The 27593-nt window shown below is 39.4% G+C and overlaps 1 protein-coding gene across 2 annotated transcripts in view; it reads left to right on the top strand.

Annotated features, from left to right (window-relative positions):
• Positions 1 to 9037, top strand: part of Actr2 (actin related protein 2) — a 42455-nt gene extending 33418 nt beyond the window's left edge. For both annotated transcript variants that reach the window (XM_048804212.1, XM_015479598.2), the window contains 2 exons: positions 3001 to 3133; positions 6311 to 9037. In XM_048804212.1, the coding sequence (XP_048660169.1) occupies positions 3001 to 3133; positions 6311 to 6481 (304 nt within the window). In that variant the 3' untranslated portion in view covers positions 6482 to 9037. The remainder of the gene's footprint in view (positions 1 to 3000; positions 3134 to 6310) is intronic.
• The last annotated feature ends 18556 nt before the right edge of the window (positions 9038 to 27593 follow it).

Here is a 27593-nt window from a genome sequence, read left to right as displayed (position 1 = left end):
AAGCTACATTCCCAACTTGTTTTATTTTATTTTTTTAAATTTTTTTTTGAGAGAATTTTTAATATTTATTTTTTAGTTTTCGGCAGACACAATATCTTTGTTTTGTATGTGGTGCTGAGGATTGAACCCAGGCTGCACGCATGCCAGGTGAGCACGCTACCGCTTGAGCCACATCCCCAGCCCTTTAAATTTTATTTTTATATCTTTATTTTTTTTGTTTATTTTTTTGTGGTGCTGAGGATCGAACCCAGTGCCTCACATGTTCGAGGCAAGCACTCTACTGCTGAGCTACAGCCCCAGCCCCCAACTTGTTTTATTTTTAATTTTTATTTTTGAGACAGGATTTCACTAAGTTGTGGAGGCTGGCCTTGAACTTGAGGTCCTCCTGCCTCAATCTCCAGTCACAAGAATTTCAAGTGTTTGCCACCATGTCCTGTTCTATATATATTTTTTTTATTATTATTAAGAGTGAAGTTACANCAAATGAATAAATGTGAAGTTACAACTGGGTACACTGTACCCTAACCACTTGAATACTTGGGAGGCCAAGGCAGGGGGATCACAAGTTCAAAGCTTGTCTGGACAACTTAGAAAAATCCTGTTTCAAAATAAAAATTTTTAAAGGGCTGAGGATGTAGCTCAATGGTAAGAGTCCTGCCTAGCATATGCAAGGGCCTGGGTTCAAGTCCCACTACTGCCTCACCCCGCCCAAAACAGAGTAAAGCTGACCTTATTTTTATGTGCTTAAGGGCCACTTTTTTGCCATATACCTCTACAGTGGTGCTGGGGAAGGGGCCACTTTTTGTATTTTGCGTATGTGTGTGAATTGTCTGTTCCGTGGCTTTTGACTGTTCTGTAGAATTTGTGTGTGTGTGTGTTTTTTTTTTCTCTCTATGTTATTGTTCATTTGTTTTGTTTTTGTGGTGCTAGGTGTTGAACCCAGGGCCTTGCACATTTCTAAGTACATGCTCTACCACTGAACTACATCCCCAGTCCTTTCCTCCGTGTTTAAAAATTCATTTAGCTCTGTGATAACAGTTGTAGGTATTTTTCTCATTATTTGCTATTTGGTTTTTGCACATGGTGTTTTTGGCCATGCAAAAATTTGTTTTTATTTAATTATATCAAAAGATTTTAAATCTTATCTTTTGTTGCACCCAGAGCTTGAGTCATAGAAAGCTGTCCTCTATATCCGAATTATAAAGAAATTGACCCAGGTATTTTGTAAAGCAAGTATGTGTTTATTCATTTATTTATTTTTTATTATTGAGTTAAAAAACCACCAAATTAATTTTCTTATGATGGCTGGGGAGAGATAATAATAGAAATGAATAAAAATAGCAGTTGGGAGCTGGGGATGTGGCTCAAGTGGTAGTGCGCTCGCCTGGCATGTGCGGGGCGCTGGGTTCGATCCTCAGCACCACATAAAAATAAAATAAAGATGTTGTGTCCACCGAAAACTAAAAAATAAATATTAAAATCAATCTCTCTCTCTCTCTTAAAAAAAAAAAAAAATAGTAGTTGGCTTACAACAAACTATAAGCCTAATAGAAGATGATAAAAAAATCTAATCTGGCCTTCATAATTGTGGTAAATTCTCATGGTAATTATTTAGGCAGATCTTTTTGTCCTTTGATTTAATGACATTAACAACAGATGAGGTAGAGAGGGGAGGGGAGGGGGGATAGTAGGGGATAGGAAAGGCAGCAGAATACAACAGTCACTAATATGGCATTATGTAAAAATTGTGAATGTGTAACTGATGTGATTCTGCAATTTGTATTTGGGGTAAAAATGGGAGTTCATAACTCATTTGAATCAAATGTATGAAAGATGATATGTCATGAGCTTTGTAATGTTTTGAACAACCAATAAAAAAAAATAATAATTATTACCAAAAAAAAAAAAAAAAAGAGTTACATTTAAGAGTGCATGCCCGTTGGTGGTGATTAAAGTTCTGGCATTCCTAAAGCACATCAAATTTAGAACCCTTTCCACAGAGCTTGCATAGGAAAAGTGGCACGACTGATTTTGTTTTGTGTATTCTGGATGCTGACATATATGTACATATCACATGAAACCACATTTCACCTGTGTGGCTTATGCTAACTTCATAATTCCTATTTCCACAATTAAATAGGAAACAAAGGTTTTCTAAAAGCTAGAGTTGCAGCAGCCTTAGCCATTGGAGGCAGGTAAAAACTGAGAAGCCAGTTGGAATTGGCTAAAATGGAAATGCCCCAGCTTCCAAACTTTATTGTGAGAAAAGTCTCTTAGACTCTCATCAAGATTCTGTTTCTTTTACTAGATGAAGATATTTTAGATTTGATTTTCGGAAATCATAGCCAACAGCAGCATATTTAAAAAAGAAAAAAGGGACTGACTGCTAGGAGAAGCAGACACAACTATCTTTCTAGCCAAATAATGAAAGACAGCCTTAAGGCACAGGAACAAAAGGGAAAACTAAAAAGGCAAATGGAAAAATTGAAAAGTGGGAATTCAATGAGAGTACAGTATAGCTATTCATAGTAAACACACACATCCCCATGGCTTCAGGGAAACACTGTGATAACAGTCTAAATACTGGAAGTTCTCAATGTAAACCGTAGTCATTTATTACATATGTAATAAGTGTATCATGTGCTTTTAGAAGTATTTTCATCAAATTTTAATACTTTATATGTGAAGAGGGCTTGTTCTCCAATAGCAGTTGCAATAGCAAACATTTAGCCCTGTGGTTTATGTGTGATATTTTATTTAATCCTCCCAGCAGTCCCCTGAGGCTGACATAAATTAACAGTAACCCTAGTACCAGGTATAGTAGTAAGGCTGAGGCCCCCCAAAGGATCACTTGAGCCCAGAAGTTCCAGGCCAACTTGGACAACATAGCAAGATTTTGTCCTTTAAAAAAAAAAATTAAAGAAAATAAATAGCAGTAACCCTGACTTACTGTTTTCCTAGTCTGAAACCTCCAAATGAATACCTACTATCTCTTCCTAGATCTGAGTTCTACAAGCACATTGTGCTTTCTGGAGGATCTACTATGTATCCTGGCCTGCCATCAAGGTTGGAACGAGAACTTAAACAGCTTTACTTAGAACGAGTTTTAAAAGGAGATGTGGAAAAACTTTCTGTAAGTATTAACAATACAACAGTTAATGATATTTTAAAACCATGTAAAGAACCTTGTGGATCTTTACAACCACCAGAGGGAGCAAGAAGTCTTCCTAAACAAATTCCTACTGCAATGAAGTGTAGCCTGGAAGTAAACGGTTCAAGGTAAATTCTATCCAAGAATGGTGTTGCTCCAGGTCACCGCTTATTTAGTGCATTGAGGTGACCAGGTCCAGGCCAAATGTCCTAGTTCAACAACACACATCCTGGACTCCAGCATGCCACTAAGTGCAGAAGGGGAATCTGATATACTATGAAACCATAAATGTCCCATTTGGGGTATTGTTTTGTTCTGTTTTTAACTTTTTGAATATGTAGTTGGCCTTCAACACTACTCTTAGCCTATCATAATTCTGACTTTAGGTTATTTTCTGGCTATTTGTTACATGTTTTATCTCTCCTATCATATGTTCAGTTCTTGTGCATCCTTGTAACTATCATTAGCTCTTAGAACAGACTTTAACTGGTCATTGTTGATGTGTACATTAGAAACTTTTACACTAGGGATAATTGATGCTTCTTTGGCATATGCCCTCCCCTGTATCCAAAAACAAAAAGAAAAACAAACCAAAATGCTGTGGACTATATGAAGTATGCTATATATTTTATGTACTCAACTAAGAGTCATTTAATCTTGGGTTAATCTCTAAGCTTTGTTTCACTGTCTTTGGTCAGCTTTTTTAGATAATGAGATTATATATTATGGAGTACTGTATGTTTTGGAAACACTAATGTTACATCTTTCACAGATGACTCAAAATGAAATTAAGTTGAGTATGGACTTACATATGTTAAACAAATTAAGACTGTAAAGGAGCCATGTTGTCTAAGTACTTTGCTCATTTTTCTGATTTTATTGAATTATACATATAATTTAAAATCCATCACATAGGATCATTTGTTTATTCAGCAAACATTTCTTGGACTCCATCTAGGTGCCAAACACTGTTCTAGGTGCTGGTACAAACAAAATAGTGGTAAACAAAATAAAGTCCCTGCTTTTAGTTTAAGTAATATGTCAGTGTTATAATGAAAAAAAAAGGTTAAAAGCAAAAAAATGATAGTGATTGGAGAGGTGGTATGTTTCTTCATAAGTGTGATCAGGAAAGACCTCTCTGATAAGGTCTCTCACTTTTAATGAGAGACCTGTATCGATCGAGGGAAAAGTCATCCAGGGAGGAACTTTTTTTAAAAAAAAATGTCTTGGGAGGGTTTGAGTAGAGAAATGATAAGATCTGATTTATGTACTAAAAGGATAAGTTGGCTATAGTAAATAGACTCACAGAGGGGAAGGGAACAAAGGTAGAGGAGAAGCATAGTTTGGAGAAGTGGGATGGAAATATTAGAGGTTTAAAATGGAGGAGGTTGAAGTGATTTCTTGAAGAATGGAACAGAGAGTGGAGAAATGCAATAGGATTGCCATTTAGCACTCAGGCCCTTTTTTAGGTTAGTGATGCGTTTACATTTAAAGCAAGTTGTTGGTTTTCTTTCCTATCCAACTCAGCTGCTTGAGGGTAGGTGCAAAGTTGAAAGATGATAACCCAAGTTGGTATTTGCTAAGTGAGTATAAGAGGAAGAAAAGAAGAAAGTTACCAAGAATCTCAGGAAATGGAGAGAATATGTGCATTCATGAACCAAGAATAGGTATGAGAGGAAATAACCTGGAGATGTGTAGGGGGAATGCAAGAATCTATAGATAACAGGACTTTGACAAAGAGAATTGATGGATGGAGTAGTTGGATAGAATGAGTTTCAGAGCAGCTGTGGAGTTCAGGGAGGAGGGACATAAAAGAAGCAATGAAGAACAAGAACTCCTGTTACCAAACTAGGGTTAGGAAGGTAGTATGAGCAGGAGAATAGCAGCTAGTTGGGAAAGCTGCAGGTGAAGCAGTGTGTCTTCAGGGGCTATTTAGTTTCCCTTGGAGCAGAAGTGGGTACATTACAGCCCTTGTTAATTTTATTGGAACATAGCTAGGCCCATTTGTTTACAGTAGTGTTAGCTATTGTTATATACTGTGTATGGCTGTCTTCTGGCTACATACGGGTGTAGCTGCCATAAACCTGAAAATCCCCAAGTATTTACTGTCTTAGCCCTTTACAAAGAACATTGATATAATAGCAAAAAAGTAACTGAAGAATTAGAACAGTAGGTTGGTCTCAGAATTGACTAATGAATAAATTGTTTCATAGAATATCAGATTCCTACATTCTATTTATTGACATAAAGCCATAATGCAGGATGCCATAGTTACTTTTAAGTCTTTTTTGCAGAATTTGTGACATAAAATAACTATGTCATTTGAAAGTTTCTCTTTCAGATGTTGACTATACAGATTAGGATTTATCCTTTTTAGACAATTATAGTAGCTACAGAGTATAAAACTTTTCTCAATTGTCTTAGTTACTGTGTTCATTTTCTCCAACATCCCCATGATTTGTTTTGACCATATTTGGCCTTGTTTATTTGAAGAACATTTCATTTGAGTTTGAGACCTTAGAAAGTGAGCTTTCCTTACAAGAAAAGAACTTCAGGACTGTGGGTGTGGCTAAGTGGTAGAACCCTTGTGTAGGGTGCACAAGACCTTGGGTTCAGTCCCTAGCAGTGGAAAAAAATAAGAAGAAAGGAAGGCTGGTTCAGTGTTACTCTGGTGTCCTCAACTAGACTCCATCATTGTCCATCATCTGGTATTTTGACTCTTGGTAAGGTGATTGGTTGTGTAACTTATCTGTCAAGTCAGTGTACTTTTTTTTTTTGGTACCAGGGATTGAATTTAGGGGCACTTGGCCACTGAGCCACATCCCCAGCCCTATTTTGTCTTTCATTTAGAGACAGAGTTTCACTGAGTTGCTTGCCTCAGCCTCCCGAGCTGCTGGGATTACAGGCATGCACCACCTTGCCCTGCTCAAATCAGCATGCTTTGGAGAATGAAAGGGGGTGCTATTAAAAATGAGACAACAGGAGTGAATTGAACTGTTCCAAGTACATTAGAGTGGAGCACGGGAGAAATTGCTAAATGTTTCTGTGCCTCGGATTCCAAATCCTGCGTTAGATTCAGCAAGTGAATATGTGAAAAAAGTCATTTTCATGAAATAGAAAGCCCTATACTTACGTGACATTTTATTATCCCTTCTTCAGAAATTTAAGATTCGAATTGAAGACCCACCTCGCAGAAAGCACATGGTCTTCCTGGGTGGTGCAGTTCTAGCAGATATCATGAAAGACAAAGACAACTTTTGGATGACCCGACAGGAGTACCAAGAAAAGGGTGTCCGCGTCCTGGAAAAACTTGGTGTGACTGTTCGATAAACTGCAAGGCTTGTTCCAATCACACCCCTAATGCTTTCTTTCTTCCTTTATTGCCAATCTTTGAACTCATTCAACTCCAGGACATGAAGAGGCCTCTCTGTGCCCTTTGACTGAAAAGGTCAAGTTTTATTCTGGTACCTTGGGGAAGGTTTGTTGTTGTTTTTTTTTTTTTAATGAGTTAATCTGGCTGTTTAATATAACCACTTCCCTGCAAACACAACCAGGGGGCAAAGGGTCCTGTCTGCTGCTTTGTTTCTTCTAAGTAGGCATTTAGATAAATCCTATAGGCTTCCTATTTTCACTTTACTGCTCTAATGTTGCTAGTTTTAGTCTTTAGCACAGTAGGTGGTATGCCTTTATTAGCATAAGAAAAACTTACATATTACTGGGGTGGGGGGGGTGGGGGATGGGTGGGCAGCCCTGAACCCTTTAGGGCTTTTCTCTGTAGTGTGGCGTGTTCTACAGTTACTGCTGCAGCTTTAAGTGCTTTAAATCTTCTCCTATTAACATCCTAGGGAAATGTTAAGCTCAGAACTAAAATGATTTTTTTGCCTAGTGGGGGGAGTGGGTAATCTTTTGATTGTGATTTTTTTGAGGTTTTCTGCTGGGGGTATATAAAATGAACCTTATTTACAGTACTTTGATTTGACAGATTTTCTTCTTTTTGTCTTCCTGGAACTGTTTCCATATCATATTAAAAGCAAGTATAGTATTCCATTACCATGTGGCTTAGGGATTTGTTTATTTTGTTTATTTCAAATCACCCATGTTACCTGGGACTAAACTCCCAGAATCTATCAGTGGAAAAGTAACATTTAAAAATGCATTTGTTAACTCAAATTACAGATAAAAAAAAAAATGCTTAAGAGCTGGTGTTTTCTAAATGCTTATTTATTCCAGAAGCTTTAAGATAACCCATTGCCAAGTACCATTCTTGCAAATTTTCTCTTATATAACTGACCAGTGCTTATTTAATAAAACAAGCAGATACATGTAAATAATTACTGGCAGTAGGTTACAATTACTGGTTAAAAATAACATTGGCATATGGGACTTGTTGCCAGTTGTAATTTTCATTTGTTTTTTGTTTGATTTGAACCCTGGAAGTGGAATAAAATTTGACTATTTAAAATGTTGGCAAAAAAAAAAAAATTAAGGTTTAAATGTGTATTTGTACTGAAAACTAATAACTGCCAATTCTCAGCCATCTTTTATGCTTGAAAGAAGAGTGGTTGGAATGTTGTGAATGTTAGCAGACTTTCCTGCATGTGTCAGAAAATCCTATTTATGAATCCTGTCAGTATTGCTTGCTGTCTGAAAAAATATCAAATCCAGGCGTGAGTTCTTTCTAAATTTGAAAAATAATAAGAAATTGTATTAGGTTCTGTGAGGAAATGTTTTCCTTTAAAACATTCTTCACTAATAATGGATTTGAAATTTGAAAGAAATGGCTTTTTCTCTTCTTTTCTTTTTTTTCTTTTCTTTTCTGTGCTGGGGATTGAACCAAGGACCTTGTGCATGCAAGGCAAGCACTCAACTGGCGAGCTATATCCCCAGCCCCAAGAAATGGCTTAATTTTTTGGTGGCTGAAATCAGAAAAATTGGCTCTCTTTTTTTATGAGAAAATTTAAAAGTTTGTGGAAAAAGCAACAAAAGGAGGTTAGTCTTAATTATGCAACTTCTGTTGTATTGTTCACTGATTTACTTCAGTTTGAACAAGTAAGTTTGTGTGCATGCTGGACATGCTTTAGTACCTATGAACAGCCCTTGAAGAATGTCTACTAGATTTTGGGATGTGGCTTTCAGAGTGGATTTGAATTCTCAAGTATTCGTAAATATGTTTTTTTTTTTTTTTTAGAAATGCTCCAACATTTTGAGTCCTGGGCTTCTTAAAGGACACACGTACTGTATGTAGGAATAGTAGAACCTACTGACTGTTCAGTTCAGATCGACTCTTGGCCTTTGGTCATGATTTGAAAATACAGGAATAGAAAACAACAAAGAATAGGATGGACTCTTAAGTAACAAAAAGAGTATTTACGAAATTGTCCCTTGAATGTAGATTTTGTTTTTATTTCATGATTCTGCTACCAAACATGACAGTTAAAATGGTGTATTTATATATACGTGTGTGTGTACATATACACACACACACAATAAAATTCCATTTTATAATTTTCCTATCTTATTGAAGTGATGCATTTAATAGTTTGGACGTTGGGAGGTATTATGTTTCATTGGAGTTGTCAGGTGTGAGTCCCTCAGAATTTTTTTTTTTTTAATTCTGTTTTAAAAGAAATCTGATTTAGCTCTTGAAACTCATTGTCACTGAGATTTCTAATAGTAGTTAAATTCTTTTACTTTAAAATTAGAATTGCCAATGCCTTGAAGAAAAGGTTTCTTAGAAAACATGGTATTGGATGGTAACTTTTACACAGTTCTGAGCACTGTCTGGGAAGTATTTTGAAAAATGAATGGAAAAACTAAACATTCTAAATTTAACACAAATACACTTCTTTTTGATTCAGAAAATAAAATCAGATTTTTCACAGTAAATTCAACTTTTGTCTTTGTTTTTCCTTTTATAGTGTTTCTTTTATTTTGTTTTTATTTATACTTTTAATTTTTGCTAATCCAAGATGGGTTGAAAATTTTATGCTGGTTGTTAGGCCAAGTTCAGTTCACCATGGTATGCTATTATTGACAAAACTCACTTCTAGTATGATTTTTAGATAAATATTTTTAAAAAATTAGAAATGACGGCAAATTACATTTATACCAGAGATTTTTTTTCTTCGACACAGTGTTTTCTTTCCCAAGGTGGCTTTCACAGTATTATCAATGCTAGATAGACCTGTATGTAACATGCTTCTTAAGGACATTTTCAGCTCATCTGCAGACTTTTAGGCATACTTCTAACAAAATAACTAAAGCAGAATGAAAATGTCTGACTGACCTGGACCCTTTTTTTTATACTAGCCTTGGGTGGGGCGATGAGAGCTGGGAAGCAGGCATGAAGTATTTTTGTTTTTCCTTAATGAACTTTTTATTTTTTTATTTTTTTATTTTTTTTTTAAAGAGAGAGTGAGAGAGGTAGAGAGCGAGAGAGAGAGAATTTTTTAAATATTTATTTTTTAGTTCTCGGCGGGCACAACATCTTTGTTTGTATGTGGTGCTGAGGATCGAACCCGGGCCGCACACATGCCATGCGAGCGTGCCACCGCTTGAGCCACATCCCCAGACCTTCATGAACTTTTATACTTGAACCTTGTTATTCTTTCACAGCCTGAGTCCCTCAGAACATCCTGAGGGTTACCTCTGCTGTCTTTTCTGAGTTGCCAGAAGAATCATGTAGTGGCAGGATCTCTATATTGATAGAGAGAAGGGATATGATCTCAATGCTCTTCTTTTTTTTTTTTTTCCTTCACCACAAACTTTGACTACTGTGAATTTATTAACTCCTGCTGATTTTAGAACCCTCAAAGAGGGTATCTAGCTGAAGTGAACCAGAAACCAGCATTGACATTAGTTCAGTATTACCATTTGGGGGCTTGTTATTTTGGGGGGGGTGGGGAAGAGGACTTGGTACCAGGGATTGAACCCAGAGGCACTTAACCACTGAGCCACAACCCTAGTCCTTTTTTTTTTTTTTTTTTTTTTTTTTTGATACTTCTTGCTAAGTTGCTTAGGGCTTCACTAAGTTGTTGTTGAGGCTGGCTTTGAACTTGTTGTGATCGTTCTGCCTCAGCCTTCTGAGTCACTGGTGTTACAAGCATGTGCCACTGTGCCCAGCTAGTTCTGGCATATTTTAAGGTCACTTTTCCCCTCTGGCTCAAGTTCCTTGGCCTATTCAAAGATGGAAAATGCTACATCTGAGGTAAGTGGATTTGCTAAGGAAATGGACTTAGGAAAACACATTTGCATGTGGGAATACCCACCTATAAGGGCAAAATTAGTGCCTAACCACTGCATTATAAGGAACCTGAGTCAGAATAGAAGTAAATGAATTAGGGAAGACACAAACAAGGCAGCTATTATATAAATTTCAGTGAATTGGACATTAAACTTAACACCACACCCCCCAACTTTTTTTGGTAGAACAGGGGATTGAACCCAGGGGCACTTTACCATTGAGCTACATCCCAAGTCCTTTTTATTTTTTTATTTTGAAACAGGTCTTGCTACAATGCTAAGGGTCCTGCTAAATTGCTGAGGCTGGCCTCAAACTTGTGATCCTCCTGCTTTAGCCTCCCAAGTACCTGGGATTACAGGTGTGTGCCACTGCACCTGGCCAAATTTAATGTTTTTTAAAACATCTTTGTTTCCATTGTTTTATAACTGAAATTAGGAAAAAGAAAACTATTGAACCATGTTTCCCTTTTTTTTTTTTTTTGGTGCTGGGGGATTGAATTCAGGGGCACTCAACCACTGAGCTACATCCTCAGCCCTATTTTATATTGTATTTAGAGACAGGGTCTCACTGAGTTGCTTAGCGCCTTGCTGTTGCTGAGGCTGGCTTTGAACTATGGATCCTCCTGCCTCAGCCTCCCAAGCTGCTGGGATTACAGGTGTGTGCCATCCTGCCGGTCCATATTTACTTTTTTTTTTTTTAATCTGTTTTTGTTGTTGTTGTAGGTGGACACAATATCTTTGTTTTATTTATTTATTTTATGTGGTGCCGAGGATCAAACCCAGTGCCTCATGTATGCCAGGCAAGTGCTCAACCACTAAGCTACAACCCCAGCCTCCCATATTTACTTTTGTTTAAATCCTCTATGCTATGCTAGTGACAAAAAGTCTGTACTTACTATCTCAATTTTCATTATCTGCAGATGTAAAGTATCTGACTGGGTAAGGGGAAATCCAAATGATTTCTCTCTCTTGGCAGAAGGGACTTTCTACATTATTCATATCTACCCCTTCAACTCCCACCCACCAAGGAAAGACTGGAAAAGACTGTATAATGAAAATGAAATTAGGCTGGGGGGCAGTGATATCTCAGTGGTAGAGCAGGTGCTTTGCATGTCCAAGGCCCTGAATTTATTCCCAGCACCTAAAATAAAATGCAGTCATATCACCTTTTCCTCTTTAATACGTTAACTATCCTATAGGAAATGATATAGCTGAAGTATAATTATCTAAACTTTAAAAGTAAGGACTGGGGGTGTAGCTTGGTGCCTGCCTTGCATGTACAAGGCCCTGGAGTTGAGCCCCAGCATTGCAAAAATATAAAATATAGTTTCTGAAGCCCACTCTGGACCTACAGAATCTGGGGCCAGATGGTTTGCTTCTTTTCCACTTCCATGCCCCTGCTGTAGGGTGCTAAGATGATAATCAGACTCCAAAAAATGAACCACCCACCCACTCCTGCAGACCCTTCTTGCTTACTCTTTGTTGTAAAAAACTCAAAAAAGGAAAGAAGCTTTGGAAAGCTGGAACCACTTAGAGACTAACTCCCAGAGCTGGTCTCCAGTATGCTGACCTCCACCCCCACCTCTCACAAATGAATGCTCAAGTAGGTGATAAACATCCTTCACTCTGGGGCTGGAGATGTGGCTCAATCGGTAGCGCGCTCGCCTGGCATGGTGCGGCCCAGGTTCGATCCTCAGCACCACATACAAAGATGTTGTGTCCGCCAAGAACTAAAAAAATAAATAAATATTTTTTAAAAAAAAAAACATCCTTCACTCAAAACACAAATGCAAATTATGGGAAGGTTAAAGCATCCTCTGTCATTCATTTGTGTGGATTGAAAGGAAGTCCAAGGAAGATTAGCAGCTCTTTGTGATTTAAGTGAAGGGAAGGTCTGTAACTGTCCTAAGGGCTTCTGAGTCAATATTGAGTTTTTATTTTATTTTATTATTTTTTAAGTGTAGATGGACACAACACAATGCCTTTATTTTTATGTGGTGCTGAGGATTGAACCTCGGGTCCTGCCCATGCTAGGCGAGTGCTCTACCACTGAGCCACAATCCCAGCCCCAATATTGAGTTTTTAGAATAAGACTTGAATACTGGGCAGATGGGAATTGAGTGGTACAAGTGGTGACATAGCAGAGTTGCTTTCTCCTCACTTATTCCTTGCAAGGTTTCTAGCTCCCTAAACTCAAGGGAGCACAGCTAGTGCTGCAAGTCAGCTCCTTCATGAATGGAAGTGATTTGAAGTCTGGCCAAGAAAGCCACCTGCCCGACAGCTCTACTTCTGGGGAGGATGTATTTCAAGGTGCATGCAACTAATGAGCAAATTTTTGGATACACCTCTACATAATTCCTTCATCTTTTGACTGGATTTTTAGAATATTAACCCAATTCGATTCCAAAAGTTGGAAGTTTGTGGAATTATTTTAGTTGAAATTAGTGCAAGAGAAAGAAGTTTAGCCCTCCCTGCATTTGCTTTCTTGAGCAGGGATAATTTCAGCCAGAGATTTGAAAAAGGGTGTGTGCTGAGTGTTCAACTATATATTAAGTTATATTCCATATATTTATTTTTAAAAAAATATTTTATAGTTGTTGATGGACCTTTATTTTATTTATTTGTATGTGGTGCATGTTAGGCAAGCACGCTACCACTGAGCCCCAGCCCTAGCCCCAGCCCCAGCCCAACCGTATATTTAAATATACAGTCTCCCTTGGTACCTGCAGGGGTTGGTTGGTTTTAGGAGCCCCACACCCTGCCAACAGATACCCATATCTGAGGATGCTCAAATGTCATATGACATGACATAGTACTTGCTCATTCTCAAATGACTTACAATACCTATATGCAGTGTCAATCTGTGTTGGATTTAATCCCCAGATATAGAACCCAGAGATAGGGAGGGCAAACTTTATAGTAAGTATAAAATGACCATATATGGTAAATATATTTTTATATATGTTATAAATTAAATATGTTATATACAAAAATTAAGTACTAGCTGCAGATAAGTGCATAAACAGATAACTAATGTTCAGGGCAGGAACCCTATGGAGCATTTTAAGGATCCTTTAAATAAAGTTAGCAAAAAATAACTTTTATTTTGTCAACCTAATTATATAGCCCATACCAGTGAACTTAAGAGTTTTATCTAGGCAGTATACAGTTGATGATAGGTATATTTTCTTACTATTTGTTTGCCTGCATATTCCATTCTTACAGTTTGAACCATGAAAGCTTCCCTTAAATTTACTATTTTATTCTAAAACACACAACAAATGTCTTCCAGCCTTTTAAGCACTATCTGATAGTATAATTCATTACACATGCAGATCAGATAATAGAAACCTTGTTAGTCCTCTTGGACATGATGGTACATGCCTGTAATCACAGCTACTGGGAGCTATGACAGGAAGATTGCAAGTTTGAGGCCAGCCTTGGCATTTTAGTGAGATCCTGTTTCAAAATTTTAAAAGGGGCTGGGGATGTAGCACTGGTAAAGCACCTCTGGGTTAAATCCCCAGCACTTAAAAAAAAAAAAAAAAGGGAAGAAGAAAAAAAGAAACCTTGCTGAAATTTGTGGAAGTGTTCAATTGTTCATAATTACCAATAGTCCCCTATTTTTTTCAGTGCTGGGGATAGAACCCATGATCTTACATATGCTGGGCTACACTTTAATTTTAATAACTGCTATAAGTACATTTCTTTTTTAAATATATTTTTAGTTGTTGACAGATCTTTATTTTATCTATCTATCTATCTATCTATTTATTTATTTATATGCAGTGCTGAGAGTCGAACCCAGTGCCTCACACATGCTAGGCAAGCTCTACACTGAGCCACAACCCCAGCCCTATAAATACATTTCTTACAACATCAAAACTGAGAAGATCAAGTAAAGTAGAATGCAGTTTGTAATGTGCATTTGGTGATATTTGTGTACTAGTATTATTTACTTTTGTCAAATACAGAAGATATAGGTGGTACTAGGAAACTGTCTTCTGATTTCAGCTAATTTTTTAAAAAGTGGTGTAACAATTTCATGTTCATTTCTTTAGTTTTGGTTAATTCTCTTGTCTCAGAAAAGAGTTGGATAAATAATGATACTTTGCATTTCTTACACATAACACTCTTTTAAGCTTAAACATTTTTATCTGTTCATACCATTCAAAAGAAGGTAAGATTTGTGATGTGCGCCAACAAAAGTTCCTTCAGTTTCTTTAGAAAGAATAAGAAAGGCTTCCTTGAACATTCTAAATGAAAGTTTTCTTTGTTTTGTTGCATTTGTGGATTTGTTGAATAAATACGTGAGAGGGGAGATTAATGTACTGAAATCCCCATGTTTTAAGAGTCTAAAGAGGTCTGGATTTATGGTGCCTTCACCCTCATCCCCACCATCAAATCAGTGACACTGGAAAACTTTTGTGTATGGCCCAGATCACAAAAATGTTTGCAGCTCCCTAGATCCCCTCACTTTTTAAAATAAAATGAAATACTAGAGAGCACCTTAAATTCTTAGAGGCCTCCATTTGCTAAATGGTAACTTAAACCAAATGGCAGCTCACTCCCATTCACTGGTTTTATTCAGAAGCTGAGACCTTTCATTGGAGTTATTACTTTCAAGAATATACCCTGTATCCTTCAGGCCCTGAGCTTGTCTGCTAAAATAATTATCTGCAAGGCAGCCCGGGAAAGAATTGCATCTGCAAAAGGCAGGAAGACAAGGTCAGGAGAAGAGGAGGAGATAAACCCTTTGCTTGACTCACAGCTGCCCACCCTGCAGAGGAGCAAAGCCTGCCAAGAATATCCACGCTGATTTATGAAGGAGAAATGAGGAAACCATTTACCCCAGATATCTTGGATTTGTGACAATATTGGCGTAAATGATTTCCACTTAGACTAAAGAATTCCTAGTCTCCACGGTGTTCTGCCTCCCCTCCCAACCCCCCACCCCAACTAGCCCCCCCCTCTGCCTACACCCCTTCCTCTCCTGGGGTTTCTAACAACATTCAGGTCAGTGCTTCTCAATCTTGGGTATACATAAGAATCTCTTGGGAAGCTAATTACAATACAGATACCTGAATTCACCTCCAGAAATTGAGACAACAGTCTTAGAAGGGGTCCTTTGAACTTGGAAAAACATGAATCAGAAACCAGGACATTTTTGTAGGGAGTCAGCTACAAACTGATAAGAATCTCAGTATGTTTGTCCAAAGGTTTCACTAATTGGGAGTTATTCTAAGAGAATGAGGCAAAGACTCAGTGTCTAAAAGATAGTCACCAAGGACTCTTGGGAATCCTGGGGTTTACTGTACAGGGCTCCTCCTGTGCCTTCATTTTACAAAGGAAAGTCCAACCAGTCTCATCTGTTTCAAAGGGCCTTTGTTTCTGATTCCTCTTGGGAGAGGAGCTGCACTTTCCTGCCTTGTTTTACTGTCTTTTGGAGACAAGAATGCATCTTAAACAAGTGTTTATTGAACTTTTAAAAGCGCCTTGACTTTTTGTGGGCAGAGCCAACAGAGGTCATCAGGCCCTAAAATTAACCCTAGGAATCAATAACTACAATGGGGACACAACAGAAAGCTATAACCATCGCTATTTATTGAGTACCCACTAAGTGCCAGGTGCTGTGCCTTAAGTACTTTACCAGCATTCTCATTTAATGCAAGTACGAATTTCTCATCTTCACTTTATAAAATGAGAAAATGGAGATGTAAGGAACATTGACTCATTGGGAAGCAATGGCACAAGCCTGTAATTTCAGCTACTCCAGAAGCTGAAGCAGAAGGATCACAGGTTCAAGGCCAGCCTCATCAACTTAGGGCCCTGTCTAAATAAATAAATAAATGGACTGGAAATATAGCTCAGTGGTAAAGGCTTCATTCCCCATTACTGTCCTCCCTCCCAAAATAAAGGATCAATGACTCAGAGCTTGGAGGTCATAGAGCCAGAGCTGACCTGAAGCATCTCTTGCTTCTCATACCTCATGATCATTTTCTCCTGTCTCTGTGTCCATCTCCATCAGTTTGGGAGACTTGTCTTGACCCTGTCCCTCATTCAAGAGGCCTCAGGAACAACACTTGTCTTTTATGTGCCTTAATTTAACTCCGAGTTAATCGAGTGCCCCCAGCCTGGAGTGGTTGGTGTCCCAAGTGCAGTTTCAAAAGCGCTTTGATATGAAGTGCCTCACAAGAGGTTGCTCTTCTGTTTCCAGCAAATCATTCCCATGAAGAAAATTAAGTGGAAGCCCTGGGAGTGAACAAGTGCACTGCCTGTTGGCCACTGGCATTTAGATCGAAGGAGCTTGTCACACTTAGGAGATTGATCCAGTTTGGGCTTTTGCCTTGGTAGGCTTAGCTTTTGCATAGCAGGTGTTCGCTCTGGCCCAAGGCCCTGGATTTAAATCAGAACTTGACAAATGAGTCAATGGCGTTTTCAAACTCTCCACTCACAACAGGAAGGCAAGAAATGGAAAGAATGTCAGCTATTAAGGTTCACAGTGGCTCCTGGAATCCCAATGGCCCTTCAGAAGAACACTTGGGAAGGAAGCATTTGAATTGCCTGGCTTTCCTAAGAACTTGCCCTCTGTTTGTGGATTCACTGAGGGTGGCAAGTGCATGAGCACTCTGGGGGTGGGGGGAGGCTCTTGTCAGTGGGGACAACTTATTGGAAGGCCTCCTGCAAGGGGCTAAGACATGCAAGGGGATGTTGCCTTCTGGGAGACAGTACCTCCGCTTCCACGCAGAGCAGCTGCACATTACTTAAGAAGCAGCTAATTTCGCTCTCTGAATTCAAGGATGTTTCCCAGATCTCCATGCTCTGAATAGCAGTGTTGTTTAAGGTGGCCATTATTACTTACATCCTCCTCTGGCCAGGAGCTGAGGGAGGAGTGGGATCTAGGTCTCCCATCACTACTACAGGAGGACATGATTACTGGTTATCCTATCTCTAAAAGCCCTGGGGAGGAAAGGGTAGGAAGGAAGGAAGGAAGTTGTGTAGGATAAACAAAACAAAGCAAAACCCAAAAAAAGCCGCAAGAAAGTACTTCAGATGTGCAAGAATGTAATTCACACAGACTCATGGGATATTTGAGGGTTAGGACCTGGATTATGTGTTTTCACATGAAATGAGAACACCAAGAAAGGAGTGGGATGACTGGCTTGGTTTTTGAAAGGCCCTGAAAACAGATTCCTTTTAGGTTTCTTAATATTTAGTCCTATCAAAGCCTATATATAAATAGTTCAAGAATACGTCAAGCAAGTTTAACCATAAGACCATTCACATTGCCAATCTGCCTTTAGTTTTCCATGTCGGGATTAAATAGTTTACGTGATTTTATTGAAAATAAAATCACGTAAACTATTTACTTTTATTAAAAGTATACTTTTATTTAAAAAAGTGAATATTGTGATTTTAAAAAGTAGTGAGGCATGGGCTGGGGTTGTGGCTCAGTGGTAGACCGCTTGCCTTGCATGTATAAGGCACTGGGTTCTCTCCTCAGCACCACATAAAAAATAAATAAATAAAAGATATTGTATCCATCTACAACTAAAACAAAATGTTTTAAAAAATAGTGAGGCACTATTTTTTTTTTAAAGTAACTGGACTGGTTGGTGCATAGTGACCTTCACAATTCAATGCTTTTACAATATGAGATTCATCAGGGCTTGCCACACCTCAAAGATGGTTTTCTTTTTCAACATCTTAATGGCCATTTGGATGAAACCAAACAACACCTTTAAAAGCAGGAGTGATGGGGGCATTTTAACAGGCTGTGAAATTATCTCAATATTAAGTGCTCCAAGAATTACTAAGGCAAATGGCATGCCATGGTTTATGCAGCTGTCCTGCTGAGGGGGCTTGGGGGCCAGCTCACATGGGAGCCAAATTTTTTTGCAGGTTTTGTATGTGTAGATGTGTTAGTTTGAAGTTGATCTGTCAAGTTGAACTTGGCGGTGAACAAAACAACAAAATAAAACTGAAACCAGCTAATGACAATGTTAGTATTCAGTTTGTACAAAATATATTTGAAATTTTACATGTGTTAAATTGACTTCAGAAGAAACCAATACCCTCATTCCTGCACTAGATAACCTTATTTTACCCTGTGTTAGTTATAGTCATTGGACCACAAAGCTGGCCTGTTCAACTCAGGGGTCTGTTGTTGAAATGATCTCAGGCTGCACTTCTAAATCAACTAGTGATGGGCAAAGCAACTGCCCAAGACATTTTGTTCTCAAATTAGAGAGCTTGAAAAGGGCTGGAGGGCTGTTCACTCCTTCCTTTTTGAAAGTAGCCCGCAAAATTGCTCTGAAACCAGTGACATTTAAAATCACTGTATTTGCATGAAAGTCACAGAGTTGGAATTTAGAGAACTGAAGTGTTCTGCAGGGTTCTAAGGAGGCTGCACAGGGCAGCACTGTATTTCCCCAAGAGTGCTCCTGAGCAAGATGCCTCACATCCCTCTGATCCAAACAGTTAGGGAAATGCAGCATAAATGTCCCTAAACTGGACTTTATCTGGGACAAGGGATCTCTTTATCTCCTTCCCTCCCTCCTTCTTCCTCATTTCCCTTCTCCCTCCCACCTGCCTCCTGGGCCCACCACCTAGGACTACTATGCAAAGCACACTCTGGGACATCCTGGTCTCAGCAACCGCCCAGCTGGGTAGCCAGGGCCACATCGCACATTCCTAGGCCCTGTTTCCTCCTCTGTAAACAACATGTTTCCAGGTGCTTGGAATAATTACCACTCACACTCCCTTCTTCAGAGATTCACTTTAGAACCAAGATTCAAGAGTTTTCAGGGTTGTTTTTTTTTTTTTTTTTCCTCCTTCATATTCAGAATAAGCTTTAGAATGCTCAAACCACAAAGGAGAGAAGACGACCTCACTAGCAGGGCGTGGTGGTATATATATATATATATGCCTACAATCCCAACGACTGTAAAGGCTGAGGCAGGAGGATTGCAAGTTTGAGGTCAGCCTCAGCCATTTAGCAAGACCTTATTTCAAAATAAAAACTGAAAAAGGGCTGGGGACATGGCTTAGTGATTAAGCACTCCTGGGTTCAATCCCAAGGAACCAAAAAAAAAAAAAAACACCCAGAAACAAATGAAAATAAAAACAGCTGGGATGTAGCTCAGTGTTAAACACCCCTGGGCTCAATCGCTAGTACCAAAAAAAAAAAAAAAAAGCAGCGGCTCACTAATAAATACCAAGACAATTTAGAAACTGGGAATTTTCCCTGCATTTGGCTGGCTGTTCCCACATGATATTGGTCATGACTTGTGGCCACTAACCATCTTCACTAACTCTCTTCCTATATTTAGGGGCTTTTCTACATTATGTGACATTCTGCCTTCCTAAGAAGTTGGTAACTCATCCTCCTAGCCTTTTCTTGTGGCTGGGATTTGCCCATCAAATAGTGCCCCTTGAGAGGAATTGCTTCCTAGCCAGGCATTTGGACTGAGCTAAGGTGCCTGGTGCCACAAGGGGTGCTTCTTATAGCATCAGAGGTGTGAGTGGTGGAGACTGTTCAGCAGGGAGGTGGCAGGAGCCCCTTCTGAGGGCCCACAGCGTGGTTGGGCCTTATTCCCAGCTGGATGGCCTCCACCCAGTCTCTGTGGCCCTCCTGGAGATTCTGTGAGCTCCCAAATATCCCTTAATAGTTTATTTTCTGTTTAAATCATCCAAGGCAGGTTATGTTGCTTGCAACTTAGACCCTGACTAATATAGGTATATCCTGCCAAAAATGACTGGGCTGTAATTCTGTCTTAATGAAACGGTGTTCAGCAATGAAGAATAGGGAGGTAGTTCCAAAACATTTGGTTCAGTAATAGAGTGTGTTTTTTCTCTACCATATCTAGGATAAGAGGTCTATACCACATGGAGTAGGCATTCAATATTTATCAAATCAAAGTCAACATTCCTTTTCAAGAGAGGCCTCATTCAGTCCCTCCATCTGGTAGGATGAGATTTTGACTTCAGATTTTCGTAGGAGCAGAAGGTGAAAAGGACAGAGAAATCATTCAGCATATCCTGCCGGTCTTTTCCCCGACCCTATTAATACAATAAGATTAATAAAAATCCCAAATAAATTTCCAGGAACTGTGAAGGGGTTTATAAATAATACTGAGGTAAAACAAATTCACATGAGGGTTTTCCCCTTCCTTAGAACAGCTGGGAGTAGAGTGAGAAGGGAGTCAGTAAAGGATCAGAATTTTATTTGTGCCTTCTCTGAAATAAAGCAGAAGTGTTAGAAGCCAAGAAAACCACTATGAAAAGTATTTTCCTTAATGTCAGGAGACTGTGGAATTGTTTAATCAAGTAATCAAATATTTTTAATTCATTACCTGAGCTGAGCGAGCGCTGGCTGTTGTAAGGAACACTGAAGCAATATTTATTTTTTTTCCCATGCATTTGAGAGTAGCTTGAAATATCATACCTCTTTACCTCTTAATGCCTCAGCATGTATTTTCCTAAGAAGAAAGACATTTTCTTACATAAAGTACAATTATCAAATTCAGGACATTTAACATGGATACAGTAATTTTTTTCCTAGTCCATATTCCATATTCCAGTTTTATCAATTGCCCCATTAGGGCTTGAGAGCATCTCCCCACCAAATGCAGAATCAAATTCAGCATCACAGACAACATTTAAGTGTTATATCCATTTTGTTTTCTTTATTCTGGAACAGTTCCTCAATTTCTGTCTGTCTGTTTGTCTCTCTCTCTCTCTCTCTCCTTCCCTCCCTCTTATTTATTTATTTATTTAATAATGCTGGGGATGGAACCCAGGGCCTTGCATGCTAAAGGCAAGTGCTCTACCACTAAGGCATATCCCAATCCCTTTGTCTTTCATGACATTGAAATATTTGAAAAACAGAGGCCATTTATAATGACTTCATGGAATGTTCCTCTATTGGGGTTTCCCTGATGTTTCCTCAGGACTGGTTTCCAATGAAGTGGTCCTGCCAGAAGACCACATCAGTGAAGCTGGCATGTGTGGTCAGGTTTCTCAACTGCATAGTTGCCATTTTCTCCTTGCAATTAATAATCCATCAGTGGAGCCATGTACTCTTGTCTTTTAAGGGACTGGAGACACTGCAGGAGTCAGGGAGGCTGCAGGGTCAGCAATGAGAAATGGCTCAAGTGTTTCTTTCTTTTTTTTTTTTTTTTTTTTTAAAGTAGCAATTGCTGATTAAGAAGAGAGCCTGTCCAATAGATAAAGTGTCTTTTTTTTTTTTAAAGAGAGAGAGAGTTTTTTTATATTTATTTTTTAGTTTTTGGCGGACACAACATCTTTGTTTGTATGTGGTGCTGAGGATCGAACCCGGGCCACACACATGCCAGGCGAGTGCGCTACTGCTTGAGCCACATCCCCAGCCCTGGCTCAAGTGTTTCTGACTCCCATTCCCTAGCTGTAAGACCTTATCTGTAAAATGGGACAATAATATATCCTTTCAATGTCGCTGAGTGGCTAAGTCAACCCGTGAGGTGCTTGGACTTGTACAATTGCGAGCACACTTCTCCTTCTCCTCTACCTTTTCAAGGACAGTGGTTTGTTGACTTCTTACTGTTGTTTCCAGTGCTATGATGGGGCATCAAGGACAAGTGAATCATGGCAAGGGGCATAAAAATCCAGATAAGCAAAAGAGACTCACAGAGTTTGGAGCTGGGTGCGATGGCGCATGTGTGTAATCCCAGCAGTTCAGGAGGCTGAGGCAGGAGGATTGTGAATTCAGAGCCAGCCTCAGCAAAAGTGAGATGCAAAGCAACTCAGTGAGAACCCTGTCTCTAAATACAATACAAATAGGGCTGGGGATGTGGCTCAGTGGTCAAGGGCCCCTGAGTTCAATCCCTCGTACCAAAAAAAAAAAAAAAAGAGTTGGTAGTTCTCTGTGGAAATGTTAGGAACAGGAAGTGGAGGAACAATGAAATGGTCATTTTGAGAAGGATGTTCATGCTCATTTGAGGGGACAGAGGGACACAGACCATGGGAATGATGAGGCTCCAGGACTCCAGCTCTGCAACTTCAAGGACCCAGGGGTTTTCCCCATTGTAGGCCAAAGATGACACATGTGAGGCAGAATTTGCCCTGCTGCAGATGAACTGTGTGTCCCTGGAAAACCTCCAGTCTTCTCCCGGTCTTCATTTCCTTGTCTGTAAAATAAGAGGTTCTTACCCAACTCTGTAGTTCTCATGCTGGATAGGCATTAGAATTAATAGAGGAATTAAAAAAAAAAAAAGTCCTCACTCCCCAAAACACTTGAATCAGAACCCAGACATTGGAATTTTTCAAAAAGTTCCCCAAATGATTCTGTGTAAGCCAAACACGAGAACCACCAGCCTAAATAACCTTAAATGTCCTTTTGAGCCTTGGGTTTCTATGAGTCCATGAATGGAATATTCTGAGGAACTGAGTTTTCTGGTGAATTTTAGACTTCGCCACCAGAAATTCCTTTTTCTGTTTCTATTCCTGTTTTTGAAAATCATCCTGAAGTGAACAAGTATCAATAATCTTAAAGATCCTTCCTACCTTACTTCCTATGACCACAGGAGAAGGATACTCTGAGGAAGCTGAGTTTTCTCATAAATTTAGGACTCACCGATTTGCCACAAAAAAAATACTTTTCATTTTTATTTCCAGTTTTGAAACCAATTCCAATGTCTGCTTAGGGGAGCAGAAAATATAAATTCATAATGTTGGGGCTACCACTTTTTCTCTTCCTCGACTGGGCAGACATTATTATTAATTGATGAAATCACTGACCTCCTCTACTTGCCTTAAAAGCCCTTGTCCCTAGGCAGCCACAGCCAGTCGAAACTGACACTTGAGGTGAAACCTATTTGCCATTTTGGGTATGGTGAGGTTAGCTCAATATTTCTTTCATTATGGTGTATCTTTCACAGCCCCAGTGGCAAGATTCCAAACTTTCCCTCCCCTCCAACTTCTCCAGACATACCCAGATGTAGGTCAAGTGGTACAGGGGCTGTGCTAGCTAATGCACATAGACTGAATCTGGAAAAACTCTGGGTATAAATAAATTTCATTAATTTTTTTTTTGTGCTAGGGATCAAACCTAGGGTCTGTCGCACACTACATAAGTAGTTTACCCCTGAGCTATACCCCCATCCCCTAGTAAATAAAATCTTTATAAAATATGCTTTGCTGCTATTTCCTTCTTTTACTTTAATCGAACACAATCTGGGGAAATGGTATTCCAGGTAGAGTAAGAACTACGGTTCAAATTCTGATTCTGCCACTCACTGGTGGGCAAATTACCCAAGTTCTCCTTTCTGTGCCTCAGTTTTCTCATTTAAAAAATGGGGAGCCTAGACCTACCTCCCAAGGTTATTGTAAAGTTTGAACAAAATAATACACTTAACACCCAGTATCTGACACCCAGGGACAGACATTTTCCTTGTAAATGCCACTTGAGGGATTCATTTAGTGAGCTATGGCAAATCTAAATTGCACACAAGTGTCAAAAGGAGAACAGTAGTAGTGGATCTGATAGAAATACTTATATTGAATGCCAAATGCCAGCCCCCAGAAGGCCGTGAGAGTCTGCATCCATTCAAAGTAAGTGCTTTGGCAATATGGCTGTGGGTGGCAGTCCCCACATCTGGGACGTGATCATGCAAGAGCTGTGGTGGCCCAGAGGGGGCATTTTGGAAATGGGTGGGCGTGCCTTTTGGCTGACAGCACTATTGGAATGTGGGGATGAGGAGGAAGCTGGATGGCCTGTGGTATGCAGGAGAGTCCCTACAACCCAGATTGTCTTGTGTCCCACAGGACTTTCAAATGTCCCCCTGGACTAAACTCACTACAGATGTAAATCAGCAATAACTTAGAACACCATAATCCTGAAAAAAAGTTGCAAGAAAGTAATTGAAAAGCCCATAATTGAGAAGAATGCCTACTACAGAGAGAAACTTGAGGGGAAGAAACAGCTTGTCTTGAAGTGATGGAGTAATTTACTTATGCTGTGCATTCCCTGCTTGATGTATTAAACATTCCTGATTACGAATTTTACTGAAAAGGATTTCAACACAGTAGGGCAGTTACTGTGTAGTCAAACAAACAGAAAATACCTAGCATAGATCTGAGATATCTTTGAACAGAATCTGAACTAAACATAAATGAGTAAGCATGAGACCAGGATCTCAATGAATTTCTTTTTTTTCTTTTTTTTTTGTGGTGCTGGGGATTGAACCCAGGGCTTCATGAATGTGAGGCAAGCAACTGAGCTATATCCCCAGCTCTCATTGACATTTTTATAAATATTGTTATATATCATTTCAGTATTTATTTATTTGTTTATTTATTTATTTGTTTTGGGTACTGGGGATTGAACTCAGGGGCACTCAAAGAGTGCCCTATTTTGTATTTTATTTAGAGACAGGGTCTCACTGAGTTATTTAGCTCCTCGTTTTTGTTGAAGCTGATTTTGAACTCATGATCCTCTGGCCTCAGCCTCCTGTGCCACTGGGATTACAGTCATGCACCACCACACCTGGTTTATATATATGTATTTAATTTGGTAGCATAATAAGAAATCTAGGTTGTAAGAATTACAGCTTAGCATAATTTATTTTCCAGTTACCTGTTCTTTTTCAACCTTATTCTGATTCTCTGGAGATCTTCCTTGGCCTCTTTGAAACCTATCCTCATTGTCCTTCACCTCTCAAGGGACAGGCCCTCAAGTTCTGTTAAGACACTATAGACTTGTCACTAGGGTGACACCCCAATCCCAGGTCAGAAAACAAAAACCATCTTGATGCAATAACCTAAATAAGGCCCAGCTTATTTATGACTTTGAGTCTATAGTACATCATCCCTATTTGAAATAGGTTATTTTATACTCTCCCTTATCTGTAGTAGTCCTCCTTACCCATGGTTTCACTCTACGGTTAACTGTGGTCTAAAAACATTAAATGGAAAATTACAGAAATAACCAATAAGTTTTGAATGACCTTTATTATAGTATATTATTAAATACTAGATAATAGTTACAATTATATACAGTATATTATGTATTATATAATAATATGTATATTATTGTATACTGTGTAATAGAATAGTTGTTCTATTTCATTATCAGTTATTGTTAATCTCTTGCTGTGTCTCCTTTACAAAATCAGACACTATCATAGGTCTATTTGTGTATGTATATGAAAAAACAGAGTATGAAGGATTAGGTATTATTTGTGATTTTGGAAATCCACTGCTGGGGGGGGGGGTCTCAGGATGTATCCCCCATGGAGAAGGAGGGGCTACTGGAGGGGTAAGTGTTCTCTGTTATTACTTAGCCTATTACTAGTTTTTATACTAATGTCCATGCATACCTACCTCTCTGTGCTTTCATTTTTCTGTTCCTGTACAAATTGTTTTTGATGGCCTTACTTTCCTTAAATCTAGACCCGTTCATTATCAGTAGGTACAGGCATCTGGCTGCTTTATCAAGTCCTTCTGTGCAGCCATGTCAAGCATTTATATTTTGAAATACATGCTATTTTATGTCTCCTTTATGTTGGAGGGGAGTGGTTCTTAGCTGTGGGCATTTTGCCCCACACCCTCCTGGGACATTTGGGAATATTAGGAGACATTTTTTGTTGCCACGCCTCGGGATGAGGAGCTCCTGGCATCTGGTAGACAGAGGCCTGGGATGTGCTACAGCGCACAGGACTGCCCCCTTGCAAGAGCAATGTGACCCCAAATATCAATCCTGCTGAGGTTGAGAAGCTCTGTTTTAGGGTTAGGATACTACATGAATTTTTTTTTAATGTGATAGATAGGTTATATAATCCATGAATTTCATTTGGAATGAAGGGAGTGTTCAACGTATTTATAAAAAGCTATAAACCACTGGCATAAATCAAAATAAAAAGAGTACCCGAGGTAGGCTTTGGATTCTCCCCTTCCACTGTAGCTATTGAACTAAATATGTAAATGGAAATGACTTTGGAAAAGTGTTCCATCCCCTAATCTTATGTGGAAGCCAAGGGCCCAGTGTTTCTGAATTGAGTGTCCATTCATCCATTGCATTTCTCAGATGTCTTTCACCAAACGTCCTCATTTTAGGTAACATTTGTTCAGCTCCTGGAGATTCCACAGTCTCTTTCCCTCCCCTCATTTTTTTTGGGGGTGGGGGTACCAGGGATTGAACTCAGGGGCATTCGGCCACTGAGCCACATCCCTAGCCCTATTTTGTATTTTATTTAAAGACAGGGTCTCACTGAGTTGCTTAGGGCCTTGCTGTTGCTGAGGCTGACTTTGAACTTGTGATCCTCCTGCCTCAGCCTCCTGAGCTGCTGGGATTACAGGTGTGCACCACTGCGCCCGGAACTTTCCCTCTCATTTAAAAACAATTTTTTTTTTTGTAGTTGTAGATGGACAGAATGCCTTTATTTTATTTGTTTATTTTTATGTGGTGCTGAGGATCGAACCCAGTGCCTCATGCCAACCTAGGCAAGTGCTCTACCACTGAGCTACAGACCCAGCCCTTCCCTCTCATTTTGATGGTGAGTTTTTAGGGCCATTGGAGAGGGCCTAAGTCACCCATAGGATTTGGTAGAAACACTCAACCTTTAGCGGGCACCCAGCCCTGGGTCTCATGGCCCAATTCCTAACCTGGAGGAGCACAGCTGCAAGAAGGCAACCAAGGCTTCCTCCCCATGCCACAAATATCCTGAGAAGAATGTCTCAGAATTATTTGAAGGCGTGGCACTCAGTGTGGCCAGTATGTGGGAGAAGGAGTTTGTATATAGTGCCATTTAGCACATTCCTTCCCAAGATGCATCAGGAAGCTTTCATTACAAGTGGTGTTCAACAAATGGAATGGAAAATTCCTGGAAGCAAAACAAAACAGGAGTGAGCAGACGCCAGCGGAGATGTTCCCCTGGCATAGTAACTCAGCTGCACTGGCACCCGGTCCACCATTGATCCTGCTATGTGGCTCTGGATACAAACTTGCCCTCTCTGTGCCCTGAAGAATGTCCCTTTTGTTAAAAGGGGAGAATAAGGTATATAAAATTCATTTATCAATGAATGGGGAAGGGCTCCCACCATTCACTTTGAGCTACCTGGGGGCTACTCCATTAGGGATGGCCTTCCTCCCTTAAGCCATCTGAAGAGATGACAATGGTTAGCACCTGCTATGTGCAGATTACACACACATAATGGCATTTTG

Source organism: Marmota marmota, unplaced genomic scaffold (assembly GCF_001458135.2).
Source record: "Marmota marmota marmota unplaced genomic scaffold, marMar, whole genome shotgun sequence".
In the NCBI taxonomy this organism is placed as follows: Eukaryota; Metazoa; Chordata; class Mammalia; order Rodentia; family Sciuridae; genus Marmota; species Marmota marmota.
The sequence above is the reverse complement of the archived record's forward strand: the minus strand, read 5'-3'. Positions and strand labels throughout refer to the sequence as shown.